Source organism: Podarcis raffonei, chromosome Z (assembly GCF_027172205.1).
Source record: "Podarcis raffonei isolate rPodRaf1 chromosome Z, rPodRaf1.pri, whole genome shotgun sequence".
In the NCBI taxonomy this organism is placed as follows: domain Eukaryota; kingdom Metazoa; phylum Chordata; class Lepidosauria; order Squamata; family Lacertidae; genus Podarcis; species Podarcis raffonei.
Genome location: NC_070621.1, coordinates 33,178,379 through 33,192,894, shown reverse-complemented (window position 1 = coordinate 33,192,894; position 14,516 = coordinate 33,178,379). Strand labels below are relative to the sequence as shown.

The 14,516-nt window shown below is 45.8% G+C and overlaps 1 protein-coding gene across 1 annotated transcript in view; it reads right to left on the bottom strand.

Moving 5' to 3' along the window:
- Nucleotides 1–743: 743 nt before the first annotated feature.
- The window catches only part of XPNPEP2 (X-prolyl aminopeptidase 2), a 33,712-nt gene continuing 19,939 nt past the window's right edge, over nucleotides 744–14,516 (bottom strand). The window contains exons 14-21 of the mRNA XM_053373562.1: nucleotides 11,162–11,233; nucleotides 9,419–9,479; nucleotides 4,984–5,053; nucleotides 4,071–4,175; nucleotides 3,443–3,502; nucleotides 2,832–2,908; nucleotides 1,861–1,959; nucleotides 744–1,236 (exon numbers count right to left, since the gene is read on the bottom strand). Coding sequence (XP_053229537.1) covers nucleotides 1,042–1,236; nucleotides 1,861–1,959; nucleotides 2,832–2,908; nucleotides 3,443–3,502; nucleotides 4,071–4,175; nucleotides 4,984–5,053; nucleotides 9,419–9,479; nucleotides 11,162–11,233 — 739 coding nt within the window. The 3' untranslated portion in view covers nucleotides 744–1,041. The remainder of the gene's footprint in view (nucleotides 1,237–1,860; nucleotides 1,960–2,831; nucleotides 2,909–3,442; nucleotides 3,503–4,070; nucleotides 4,176–4,983; nucleotides 5,054–9,418; nucleotides 9,480–11,161; nucleotides 11,234–14,516) is intronic.

Here is a 14,516-nt window from a genome sequence, read left to right as displayed (position 1 = left end):
CAAAGCACCTGTTTTTGTTTGTGCTTAGGAGATTTCTCTGCAAAAACCACACTCTTTAAAACTCAATTGGAGCAAATGACAATCCACAGAAAATCCAAACTGAGGTTTCCCAAGCCTGGTGCCCTCCAGATGTCTTTGGACAGCAACTCCCATTAGTCCCAATAAGCATGGCCAGTGGGCAAGGGACTGAGAGCTGTAGTTCAACATCTGGAGGGAACCAGGCTGAGACAGCCACAGATGCTCCATGTTAGTTGGTGAAACGTGAAGAAGATAATCCCATGCATAGATGGGGTGCTGACTCAAGGGAATCAAGTACATTACCGTATTTTTTGCCCTATAGGACGCACTTTTTCCCCTCCAAAAATGAAGGGGAAATGTGTGTGCATCCTATGGGGCGAAGTCGCACAGCTCTCCCACGGCTTGTGGAGATTTCCCCGCCCCAGCCCCACACCTGGGGGGGGGGGAATAATTTTTTTTCTTTATTTCCCCCCCAAAAAACTAGGTGTGCCCTATGGGCCGAAAAATACGGTATTTCCTCCTTTTGGGTTTTTATTTTTCTTTGGGGCTATATATACTGCTGTATTAAATCCTGATGTCAAATAGGGATGTATCTTTTCCTGTGTGCCATTTTTACATACAGATGTATCTTTTTTCTTAACTGGGGGGAAATGGCACTGACACATAATGCAGTAAGAATGAAGGAGGGCATCGAATGAACTTTCAGACATGGACATCTCAGGTCCTTCTTTTTAAGGCCTAATGGCAGATCCCTTTATTGGATATACTGTAGGTAAAGATGAGCACAGATTCTCCAAATTCTCAGAGCAGACTGGATCTCTGTAGATCAAGGGCTGTTTGCATATATTTTGTCCTGTAAGGAGCCGGAGACTTGATGGGCAGAAGGCTTTGGAAGCAACAGTGTCCGGCAGCCATAGATGGCTGCTAACTGTAGGCTACGTTTGGAGGTGGAACAGCAAGGAGAGGCAGGCTTAAGTGCAGCGATGTGGACCAGTGAAGCGGTATAATGCCCCAAACTCAGCCCTACACCCTAGGCAGAAGAGTAGAGGTCAAGGTGCCTACAGCCAGGGTACTTAGGGATGTTGTCAGCAGGTTGGTGTGAGAAAGGGGCTCTGTGTTCTGCTCCAGCCACAAGTATTCTTCATCCAGTTTGCGTCTCTGTAGCTCACGGCCGATGTGCTCACGGATGGACTCGTAATACCTGTTGATGTGTTTGATCTGTGTGTGTGTGTGTGTGGCAGGCGGAGTGGGAGAGACAGAGAGACAGAGAAATGGAACACTGTGTTTGGTGTGGCAGGCTCCTCCCCTCTTCACGACCCTGCTCTCTTTACCCACCAGGCTTTTGCTAGAGATGCTTGAGGATTTTAATCAGTCTGTAATTTTAAGCAAACAAATCTAATTCATACACCCTGGGCCCTTCTTTGGTCTGTTCCAAATTGTTTCATTGGGTTTTAATATTCTATGAGTGCAGGTTTGCAACCCACCCCAGAACCTTATGCTGAAGGGCTGGTAGGAAATCCTATTAAATTAAATAAATACTAGTTCATAGATCGAGCACAGTTCTCTTTTAGCTTTTGCACTTCTCCAAATTTTACAGTTCTTGGCTCAATATACCAAAATGCATACAGAAATGCATGTTTTAGATGCACACCAAATGAACGTTTTATGATCATTTATGAACCCCTATCAGGGCAAAAATGCATATTTTAGGATAACGTGCATGCAAATATGTTAATTTTTGTATGTGTTTTCTTAAAAATTGCAGATGGGTGTAGAAATGGGCTGGAATGAATGAACAATGCCAGAAACAGACTGATCTGCCCACCCTTAGCTTGCACCCACCTGTTCCGAGGACAGGAGGTTCACATCAATGAGGTTCCGGTCGTAGGGCACTAGGGACACCACCTCAAAGGTCAGGTAGGGCTCTTCAGACATTTGGTACTATGGCAGACAAAGAAAGGAGGTGGCTCACATTTTTTTCAGCAGTTGCATCAATTTTGTGAGGTTGAGTTTTGCATGTACATTCTCTCTTCTGTAGAATCAAAGGGCAACTCGGGCGTGTGAACAAGCCAAAACCACTCAGGGGTTCCTCACATACTACAGTCCTAATGAAAATTACACACCACATTTACTTTTCTTTAACAACAACAACAACAACAACCCATGGGCATGGTTTGCCATGACACCTTTAGATTCACATCTTGTCTAGCCCTTAGTGAAGTCTGTTCACATATATAATTGCTGGTTGTCAAGTTATAGCGTGAAGAAGTCAGATGTTGTCCATACACGACTGAGTTGGCCCCGGGGAAATCCAAGGGATTATGGGGTTGTCCCCCACCATCCTACGGGTGACAATGACCACCTACCCTTGCCCTGGATATTGCGTTATAGCAGGTATGAAGAACCTGTGGCCGTCCAGATGTTGCTAGACTACAGCTCCCACCTGACCCTGCCATCATGATCAATTGTCAGGGTTGATGGGAGTTGTATTTTTTGCACCACACTTCAGCCAAAAAGGCTCCCCTTGTCCTCTTTCTATGCAATTGGTCCTGGATTAGGGGCTGCAGTTATTTCACACAAAGGACAATTATAAATGCTTTCCCCCCCTTTGAACATGCAGAAGGGTCCTCCTTAGAATGGGAAATGGGAATGAAAGAGACTTTGAGGATTCCAAATACCTTAAGGCCTGACCTGTATGTTGCAGAATCTCTACCTGTTTAAGGTTACAGCTCACGGTTTGTACAGAAAATGTCCTGCAGGTTGTCTTGCACCCACCCATTAGTGACCTATCAAAGGCAGAGAAGGAGCATCACCTTGGTCTTTGCTTCTACCACAACAGCAATGTCCTCCAGGCGGATCCCAAACTCACCATCCTGGTAATATCCTGGCTCTGGAGAGAATGGGGCAAAGGAGAGAGGAGGCAGAGAGAGAGTTCAGAGTGCTTCTGTGCCTCCCCCTCCCCACCAATCTGGCAAATCTTCTTACTTCATTGCCCAAACCAGTCAGGCTGTTTATTTAAATGAGACCCTCATTAGCAATGCAAATTCCTGGGTGGGGAGGGTGGAAATCTAGAGAGAAGGCGGTCTCACAAAATGGGCTCTGAACGACAGACACTTATGCTGCAATAAATCTTATTAGACTGAAACTGTGGACAGCTTTTACTATGGACACGCTAAGACTTTTGGTAAACATGCACATTATTGTGATTTCATGTGGTTTAAAGAACTGCAAAAAATATTACTTCTGCTCGCTGTAACAGACTAACACAAGTGCCCCTCTAGAATATGGTGTAGTGAATAAAACATTTAGCAGTTCCCAGATACAAACTCCAGAAAGAAAAAGAATCCCTGCCTGCGATTCAGGATGGGGAGGGGGAAGCAAGGCTTGGTGGCATCAGAACCAGTGAAGAGCATGTGGCACTTACCTATGGAGGTGAACATGCCTTTTCCCAAGGGCACATTGTTAGTCTGAAAGCCCACAGGCCCTAAAGGTGAGAGGATCAGTTATTGCTATCAGAAAACCAGCCCAAGAGATTTTGCCATCCCTAGTGAACTATGAAGTCTTCCCCTCTTAACGCAATGAAAACCAATTCTCCCATGGCATTTCACCAAAGCTACACAACTCCTGCAAACAGACATAATATCATGAGAAATCTTGGTTTTCATTTTTTCATGTTAAAACTCCCCAAGTTTCTAGTCCTGAATATTACAGAGATCAGCTTGAAAGTATCCTGATAGGACTGAGCTTAGTTAAATGTCCATAGTATATCTGTAAGGAAGGAGGACGGGGAGGAAATTGGAATAAATTGGCCCCACCTCCCGTGACCCCCTAGGCTTGGCAAAGCTTCAGTGCCCTGTGCAAATTACTGGCCTTTGCTACAGCAGACCCGATCTATAAGCAAATGTGTAGGGCAGGCTGTTATATAGATTTTCCAGAATTCAGCTTCTAGTAGCGTAGAAGGTGGATTGCCATTTTTAAAATGTTTGTTTCATTGTTTGTCACTGTTGAAGGGCAATATAAGCGCAATTCAACCTGACCCTGGTGCGACTTACACTCATGAACAGACAAAAAGTTGCCAATGCCATGACCAGTGCCATGGCCGTAGTTGAGCCCAGCTTCCCATAAGGCTCGGCGAGCAAGGGCCTCCACAAATCTCCCTAAAACAGAAAAGTCAAATTTTGTTGAGGAACAGTAGGAGAGAACACTTAGTTTTCCCGCACACCCTTTCCCACACCTGCAAATCTCAGCAACAGGTAATAAAAGGCATACTTCCTTTGACAGTGGAGGTGGAACATAACCAGAATGCCTAGTGGCCACTGATATCCTCCAAGAATTTGTCTAACTCTTTTTTACAGCCACCCAAGTTGGCAGCCATCACTACATCTTGTGTGACATGGCCTGAGAGGTGACCCCTGAGGCTGTAGGTCTGGAGAACTGCCTGGTGGGTCAGGGTCTAAGTAAAACTGAGACATGGGAGGAAAGCGGTGTGGGAGCGGGAACAGAACAACTTGCAGAGAGACTCTCACCTATGCCCAAAGCATGTTCACAGGGCCAGCTCTATCTTTAGGCAGAGTGAGGAAGCTGCCTCAGGTAAGAGTGGTGCTGATGGCAGTGGCAGCGAACTGATGGAAGACAGAGCTGTATGTATTGCACGTAGTCTGCCTTAACAACCCTTACTAAACTAGACTGCTGCTGTCAGTTATGGTGGAAAAACATCACTGGTGTTTGTGTATGACTCAACCAGCAGTCCAGCCAGCTTCTGTCCATGGAATCATTTTATTTGCCTCAGGCAGCAAAATGTCTTGGACCACATTCACACCATACGTTTACGTGCTTTAAATGTGTTTTAGGTGTATGGTGTGGGGGTGACCTTGGGCTGCCCCTCCTAGAGCTGAAATTAAATTTGGAGGAGGCAAACAATCTATATCAGAAGCTGGGCCGACTTTATTTGGTGCCCCCTCTCACCTGAAGTTCTGGATGGAAAGACGAGCCTGGACAGGTCAATGACTCCCATCAGCACACGGGTATAGGCTTCCTAAGAAGTGGAAGAGAAGAAGAAATAAAGAGATGAAAGGAAGCATGTCTGAAATGGAGGGGGGGGGAAGATGAGCCAGATTCATGGAAAATTTATTTGCCGTAAGAACACACAAAACCTGCCCTATACTGTTAAACCACTGGTCTATTTAGTACTAGGGGCAGCAGGGAGGGGTGAGGAACCCAACCCTGACCTAGCACTCAGGGATGAAGGGGGGATGACCATATTTTCCAAAACCTCTTTCACCCACCCACTCAGAGTCCTTTCACCCAGAATTCCCTGCGTTACAGAATAATCCCTTATTTGTTGTTCCTCAACCAAAGGTATTACTTTCCTTTCATTTGGACCACATCAGTGAGGCCAAGGGGGGTGGGTCTTGTTGTTTGGGCAGCCCAGGACCTCCATACACACTGCCTAGGTTTGTGCCCCAGGGACGTCACTTCGGTGCTACTAATGCAGCAGTTTGACTTCACCCTCGGAGGCACACTCCATTGTCTCTCAAGACAGATGGATGCCAACAACTTGCTGTTGTGAACGACAATAAAACAGTATGTTTTATTAAGCACCCAGTTTCCTTGTCTGGTTTGGGAAGCCCCTTGCAGAGCACAGCAGATGAGTTTCCATTCAGGGTCATGAACTGAAACCAACATGCAAATCCTGCAACAAAATGTTGCAGTGTTGAGTGCTGCTGCCCAGCCACTGCCCTGCCCTGCAGTCCATTCCTTTACCATTCCAGCCCCACCCTCCACATTCTGTGGCCATTCCATTGAGCATACTTATTTCTTATTTAGCTGTTTTGGTCCCCTCCCCTTCCCAGAATCCTCCCCTGAAAAGTGTTGTTGGTTGTGTTTTTTGGTACTTTTGCAAACCTCAGGGTTCCCCAAGCCTGCTGATACTTCCTTCTTATGGAGGTGCTGGGAACTTCAGCTCTGTGAGGGGTACACTTTAAATGCATGGTGGGAGGGGGAAGGGCCCAATATAGGCAGAGGTACCAGGGACATCAGTTCCACAAGGGAATCGATATACCGCTTGCCTTGGTTATTGCTGTGGTCTCCCTAGAGTGGGGACAGGTTTCAGGAGGTAAGCCAGGAGGTAAGCCAGTTGAGATATTTCTGCCCAAAGTAATGGCTTCGTCATTATACACTTTAGGCGCTAGGCAAAAACTTTACTTTTTAACCAGGCGTATGGTTGATCTGCCAACCTAGCAGTTCAAAAGCACATCAAAGTGCAAGTAGATAAATAGGTACCGCTCCAGCGGGAAGGTAAACGGCGTTTCCGTGTGCTGTTCTGGTTCACCAGAAGCGGCTTAGTCATGCTGGCCACATGACCTGGAAGCTGTACGCCGGCTCCCTCGGCCAATAAAGCGAGATGAGCGCCGCAACCCCAGAGTCGGTCATGACTAGACCTAATGGTCAAGGGTCCCTTTACCTTTACCTTTATGGTTGATCCGTTTGACATCCTATACCAGGGGTTGGCAACGTTTTTGGGGCATGGGCCGGTTCGCAATCCTGCAGACGCCACGGTGGGCCAGAGTGCATGCGTGTGTGTGCATGATCGCACGCATGCATGCACAAATGCCATTTCCAGCACTCCTTCCGGCGCAGAGGAGGCGTGCACAGCTTCCCATTGGCTGGAGGAGCTTCCTGCAGCCAATGGGAAACTGCCCAGCATTACGGAAGGCAGTCCCCGCTCTGCTCTGCACCGGTTTAGCGCGGTGCACGGGAACCGACCGAGTGGGTGGCGGGGGTCCATGGGCCAGTTAAACGACCCCCAAGGGCCACTTGGGTTGCCTATGCCTGTCCTATACCCTTTTAAAATGTGGCTCTTTTCGGGGGGGGGGGTTATTGGGTTGTTTTTATTCTGATATGTTGTGATCTTTTCTGTGAACCGCCCTGAGACCTCTGGGTATAGGGTGGTATATTAATTCAATTAACAACAACAACAACAACAATAACATATTACAGTAGGATCCAAACAATATAAATTAAAAGCCTTTGCTGATGACTTAGTATTGACATTATAAGACCCAGACTCCAGTGCAGTAAAAGCACTGGATCTGATACAGGAATTCGGTCAAGCAGCGGGATTTAGGTTAAATAAGAGCAAAACCAAAGTATTAGAGAAAAATCTGGACAATGATGAAAGAAAACTACCACAAGAAAAGACGGGCCTTGATTTTGTGAAAAAAGTTAAATATTTGGGGGTGAACTTGTCTGGGGAAAATCTGAACTTGTACAAAGATAATTATGAGAAATTATGGAATGAAATAATTAGAGATTTGGAGGTATGGTCAAATTTAAAATTGATATTAATGGGCCGGATTTCAGTGGTTAAGATGACTGTGCTGCCAAAGATGCTTTTTTTGTTTCAAGCCCTCCCAATTATAGATAATGTGAAATGTTTTAAAGAATGGCAGAAAGCTTTATCTAGATTTATCTGGAAGGGGGAAAAACCCAGAATTAAATATAAATTACTTACGAATTCTAAAGAAAGAGGGGGATTTTCCCTGCCAGATTTGAAAATCTATTTTGAAGCAGCTTTGCTGGATTAAAGAGTGGATACAGCTAGAAGATATTGATGTATTAGATCTGGAGGGATTCGAAAATGTGTTTGGATGGCACGCATATTTATGGTATGGTAAGGTAAAGGCCCATAATGCATTTAAAAATCATGTAATTAGGAAATTGTTGTACAATGTTTGGATAAAATATAAAGATCTTTTAGAAAGGAAGACTCCCAGATGGCTCTTACCAATGGAGGCGAAGGCCCAGAAAAAGTTAAATAAGGATACCAAATGGTTGAGATATTCAGATTTATTATTGGAGGATAAAGAAGGATATAAGTTAAAACCATTTGATCAAGTTAAAGATAAGTTAAATTGGTTACATTATCACCAGATTAATGAATTGTACAAATCAGATAAGAAAAATGGTTTTGCTTCTGAAAAATCTAAGTTGGAGATGGAGTTGGTGGACACTAAAGTTAAAAATCTGTCTAAAATGTATAAGTTACCTTATTTTTTGCTCTATAAGACTCACTTTTTCCCTCCTAAAAAGTAAGGGGAAATGTGTGTGCGTCTTATGGAGCGAATGCAGGCTGCGCAGCTATCCCAGAAGCCAGAACAGCAAGAGGGATTGCTGCTTTCACTGCGCAGCGATCCCTCTTGTTGTTCTGGCTTCTGAGATTCAGAATATTTTTTTTTCTTGTTTTCCTCCTCCAAAAACTAGGTGCGTCTTATGGTCTGGTGCGTCTAATAGAGCGAAAAATACAGTACTTTTGGAGTGGCATACAAAGGATGAACAAGTTAAATCAGTGATGATAGATTGGGCAAGAGATGTAGGACATAACATAATGTTTGAGGATTGGGAAAGATTGTGGAAGAGAGGGGTCAAGTTCACTGTATGTACAATGTTAAAGGAAAATATAATGAAAATGATGTATAGATGGTATTTGACTCCTGTTAAATTAGCAAAGATATATCATAACTGTGACAATCTATACTGGAAATTTAAAGAGAAAGAAGGAACTTTTTATCACATGTGGTGAAAGACTTCTGGGAAAAGATTTATAATGAATTGAAAAAAATGTTGAAATATACATTTATAAAGAAACCAGAGGCCTTTCTTCTGGGAATAACAGGTTTGGAATTGCCCAAGAAAGATGTTAAATTATTTTTGTATGCCACAACTGCTGCTCGAATTTTACTAGCTAAGAAGTGGAAAACGCAAGAACTACCAACTGTGGAAGAATGGCAGATGAAGATGATGGACTTTTCGGAGCTAGCTGACCTGACCAGAAGAGTCCGCGACCAGAATGAGGAGTACCAGGAAGAATGGATGAAATTTAATGATTATTTAGTTAAATACGTTAAGTTAAATTAATTGGAAAAAGCTTGCAATTACTAGTTAGGCTTAGGACTTAAATAAGTAATGTTATGAATTATTATGTTTAATGCTGAATTGGGAAGAAAGAGTGATGTTAAGTGATTAAGTTAAAATTATAAGAACTTTGATTTGGAAAACCGTTAAAATGATAAGCACTGAAATTCAACTAGGGGGATACGAGGAAGTCACTTAACAATGTTAAGAAGATTAGTTTTAATAAGGTTATGGTTTATGTTTGTTTATTTGTTAGTGTGTTTTTAATTTTGTAAAAATCAATTAAAAAATTTGAAAAACAACAAGAACAACGCACTTGGGAGCCACCTGCTTTACCATAGCCATCCTGAAGGTAGCAAGAGAAAAGGAGGGCAAAGTAACTTAGACAAGGGGGTGGGGGTGGAAATACAGCAGAAGGAAAACAAGACTTTGTCCCCGAGTCCCAGGTGTGCAATCCAGGTGTACGTGTTGGAAGAAGAAACAGTACCTTCTGAAAATCTGTGGGCTCCCCCCAGTGGACAGTGCGGGTTATGTCCGTTGTTCCATCTCTGCAGGGGTGAGAGAAGCAAAGCAAAGGGAGCTTTGTCAGGCAGCTTTGGCAGAAGGAGCTGGAGGGCTTCCCAAAATGTAGCAAGGCTGGCTTACCACATTTTGAAGCAAAGTCGGTAATCCAATTGCCATGCAAAGAGGCATGTCCCCCACTCCTTAAGCAGTCCAGAGTGTATAAAACTACCTAGTTTTAGGTAGTGAGGAGCTGTTTTGGTGGATCGGACTCCCCACACTTAGCCCCAAAGTCGTGCCACATATATTTAGGGTAGCACGTGGAGAACCTTTGAGAGCAGCAGTTCCCCCTTTGCTACGTGGAACCTGTTGCTCCCAGACACTTGCCTGACTCTTAACCCTGATTTAGGAAGTAAGGGTTTCGTTTTTTAGCAATGCCTTTGTTCTTCCTTCTGGTTGCCTGTTTTATTCTGAGTAGCTGTATTTTTAAATACCATTTATTGCGCCTCAACCCTGGATCTCCTCCACAAGACCTGTTCCTTGAGCAGGGAGCCTAATGAATCTTAACAACAAAAATAATGACAATCTGGGAGCACCTCTGCTCTTCCTCCTAGGCATAGTTTGATATTTCAATTGTATCATGTGATGGGTAGTAAATATTCTGACTGTTTATATGTTGTAACCTGTTCACAACATTTTACAGACTTTATAGAGAAAGCGGCCAATAATTTGTAACAACAACAAGTATTATGACAAGTTCATTACCCGCCCTTCACCAGCAGGTCCCAGTGTGGGTTACAACAATTTTAAAACAGTTTAAACAAATCACAGGTGACTCCTAAAACACACACACCCCTTGTCAAAACCAAGGCAAAGAGGTGTGTCTTCATCATATGACAAAAACTACATAATGTAGGCACCATATGCACCTCTGGGGAGGAAGTTCCACAATTTAGAGGCCTCCACAGGCACAATCCCTCCATTGCAGGGGGTTGGACTAGATGACCACAGGGTCCCTCCCAACTCTACAAGTCTATGATTCTACCACCCCGAGCCTGTGAGGGCAGCAGAACTATCAAGAGCTGCTGCTCTTAATACTCCATACGGTCAGTGGCAGACGCTGAGTTCTCAAATTTTAGCGGTGCCCTGTGTGATGCCAAAATCTGCTGCCCCTCCCACCTCTTTCACTGCATTCTAAATAATAGTTGTGGCATCCCCAGGTTCCCCGCCCAGTGCGACCAAACCAGTTGCACTCCCCTAAATCTGCCTCTGATACAGTCTGTAGGGTAGGACACTGTATTTCAGAGATCAATAGATGAAACCAAACCCTAGAGTACAAGGAGGTGTCACTGGGGCATATTCAGAGTGCTATCCTTGAAAGCTCCATAAATCCAGAAGCAGCTTGCTAGGTGGGGAGGAGTCTCTTTGCTATCTTCTCAGCAGATGGTTCACTGGTGTTTACCAGGGGATGGGGTGTGTGTGAGGCAGTGGGGAAGTTGGTGATGTGTAAGCACATCAGCAGGAGTGCCACATTGGCTCTGCCAGTGTGTTTGCACTCTGCTGACCTTCCTGCCACTTTCCTCTCTCCCTCCTATAGTACAGTGACCCGTCTGCCAGCAACCTAGCACAGAGGCTCTGCCCCACAAGGTGAGCTGCTTCTCCATAAAACCCACTGCCAGGTGCAGGCACCTGAGCCGGGCCAAAGAGAGAGAGGGCATCCCATACTCACAAATATTGGCCCCCTGAGTCCAGCAGGTACATTTCATTCACAGTCAGGTTTCGGGCAGTAGCATTGGATGGGCTGAAAGAGGAAAAGAAAGACACAGAGAGGAACATCAGAATTAGCATGTTGGGTCAGGCAATTGTGCCTCCAAGCTCAGTGTTCAGTCACCAGCAGACACAGGGAAATTCAAAAACAGGATAAGGTGGCAACATTCACCCAATAAGAGTAAAGGAATATTACTATTATATGGAAGCACATAGTTTCCCCCAAAGGATCATGGGAACTGTAGTTTATCCCTCACAGAGCTAGAATCCCCAGCCCCCTTAACAAGCAGTTCCCAGAATTCTTTGGGGGAAAGTCATGTGCTTTAGAGGCATGGGTTGTACACAGCCTCTGTTTAGATGATGGTTTTTATTCCTCCGCTGCCCTCCACCGTAAAGTCCCATGGCAGATGACAACAATATAGAAACAAAAGATCACAACAATTTACAATCAGAAAAACAGAGCAAGAATGTAAGAAGCAACAGTGGCCAAAGGGGTGGGAATGTGCTTCAATGCCGTCCTCCCAGCACCGGGGCCAATGCAGCTTATCTGAATGTGCCTTGTGTGGAGTGAGGTTGTGGTGAGGCTGGGCTGTGTGGCTGCACCGAGTGCCAACCTGCCACTCTCACTGGTGTGTCCCATCCAAGCCACTACCATGGGTCACCCAAGTCCCACCCAGTAAGTGGCAGGGATGCTGGTTTTGGGAGGGCTGTTCCACCTCACCGCAAAGGCTGCTAGTAAAAAAACCCTGCTGAATCAGACCAAAGAATAGACTAATCCAGAACCCTCTTCCTGTTTTCTACAGTGACCAACCAGGGCTACGGTATGTACACACCATACATTTCAAGCACCACCCCAAAGAATCTTAGGAATCGTCGTTTACCCAGAGACGAGCCTAGGCGCTTGTGCCCTTGGCAAGGAACTATATTGGTGCCTCCAAAGCCAGGAGAGACGATGGAGTAGAAACTTAAAGTTTGCTTTTCTTCACCTTTTGCACTCCGACAGCGATTTCCTGGCCATCAGAGTTGGGTCTGCTCTGTTCCCCATCCCCCCAATCAGTCTGTCTGCCTACTGCCTCCTTCTGCTCCATGCTTTCCCTTCTGCCTCCTTCTGCTTCCCTTCCTTTTCCCTCCTCCTACAACTCTTCCCTGCTCTCTCTGTCTTTCTTCTCTCCGAGCCCCTGCTCACACTTCTAAAAGCTTGCCAGCCAACTGGAGAGGGCTCCACAGGGCTGCTGCAACCATGAAGTAAAGGTAAAGGTACCCCTGACCCTTAGGTCCAGTCCCGCTCCTGCCCACCTGGCTACAGCAGTACACACCAGCAACTGGATTCCTCTGCAGAGATGGCCAAAGGAGCCTGTATGCCTGACTGAACAGCGGAAGAGCAGCCCTGGGGTGTGTGCAGGCTCCTAGCCACTCCAAGCCAGAGGTGCAATTCTCGTGCCTTCCTAGGCCTGTGCCCTTGTGGGCTAACCTGGCCAGCCCCTGAGTTTACCCCTCACAGAGTTACAACTCCTAGCACCATGAAGAAGCTAGAGTTCTCAGATACTTTAAATGCACTGGGTGTCTACACCTGGGTGTTTCTGGAAAGCCCACAGGCAGAGCAAGAGAGTGACAGCTCTCTCCCAGGATAGCTCCCCAGAGAGGCAGCCTTCTTCTGAATCTGAACATAGCATACAAACAGAGCAGCTAGCAACTATTGGCAGCTGTATCCTCCACGAACCATCTCCTTTTAAAGCCATTGAAATTGGTGGTCATTATTGCCTCTTGTGGGAATGAGCTCCCTAGTGGCACCTCGATGTCCCAAGGCTCCCAGGTGGTTGGGTGGTTGGGATATAATTGCCTTTGTGCCTTTCTGTTAGTTTCCTGGAAGCGGGGGGGGGGGGGCTAGCAAGTTTGAGAAAACAGGATGCTGAATTCACCAGCAGGGCTCTCTCTCCCTATGCTTTGCAGAGGCAGGTGTGACATGCACGCTCAGGAACCCATGTGCACAAACCACAACCTATATTTGGGCATGCCATTTTTAGATCCTGCCCACCCCGGTTTGTGCAGATTCTTGGCAGCTCTGTGGTTTCCCTCTACACGCTCACGGCTTTTAGGACTGGCTCCTTTATGTGAGCATTGCAGACCAAGGCTATGTGCACATCAGTAGCTTAAAATGCAACAAAGTCTCTCTCTCTCTTTCTCTCTCTCTCTCTCTCACACACAACAACAACAACATTGCGCTTGCATGTTGCAGTGAGGGGGTGGGTGGATGTCTTCAGCTGATGCACATTAACTGTTTGATTTCTCCCCACCCCCGGCCCAGCATTGCTCTTCGTGAATCTGCCATCTGTACATGTGCAAAATCTGCTTTGAATGTACCCGCCTCAGCTTAACTGTGAAGTGAACGTGGTTTAGGCTTTCAAATCGGGTAGAAGCTGCATCAAACAGCAGTATATCTCAAGAAACAACAGTGTGGATAGGGACCGTGGCTCAGTATCATGTGTGCATTGCTTCAAACACCAGCGGTGGGACTGCACTGGAGCCAAAGTAAGTGGTAATGTGTGCCAAGCCTAAGTTCTCAGAGGCTGTGACGCCAGTTTTAACAAACCCAATTTTTCAACTGTTCTTGTGGAGAATGCAAGGAGGCAGTAAGGCAGAAGTAGAGAACAATCAGGCCCAGAGGCCAAATCTGCCCCTCCAGACCTCTCTGTTTGGCCCTTTGGGGCTCTCCCTTGGACTGACTGCCTCTCTAGGCCACACCTCCTCTCCCCTGGCCACGCTTCTCACCACCCCCATTTTGTGCTCCTCCTTGGGCGCTTGTGTCTGGCTGAAAGATGGGGAGAGAAGAGGCCACACTGATGCATTTCAATCACATGGCTTCCCTCAAAGAATCCTGGGAGCTGCCATTTGTTAAGGGTGCTGGGAACTGTAGCCCTGTTGGGGGAAATTACAGTTCCCAAGGTTTCGAAGGGAGCAAGCTGTGACTGTTCAAGTGGCATAGATGTGCTTTAAATGTTATCGTGTGGATAGGATCGTGTGTTTCTGGCCTGATTTCTGTGTTGCTGGAATGTAGCCTACTGTAATGCTCTATAATTTAAAGTAATATCATCCCCCTTTGAACAGTCATGGCTTCATCCAAAGAATCATGAGAACTGTGCTAAAGGTGCTGAGAGTTCTTAGGATTCCTCTATTCCCCTCACACAGCTACAATTCCCAGAGTTCCCTGGGAAGAGGGATTGATTGTTAAAATACTCTGGGAACTGTAGCTCTTTGAAGGGGCAACACCTCTCAGCAATCTTAACAAATTACAGTTCCCATGATTCTTTGAGGGAAGC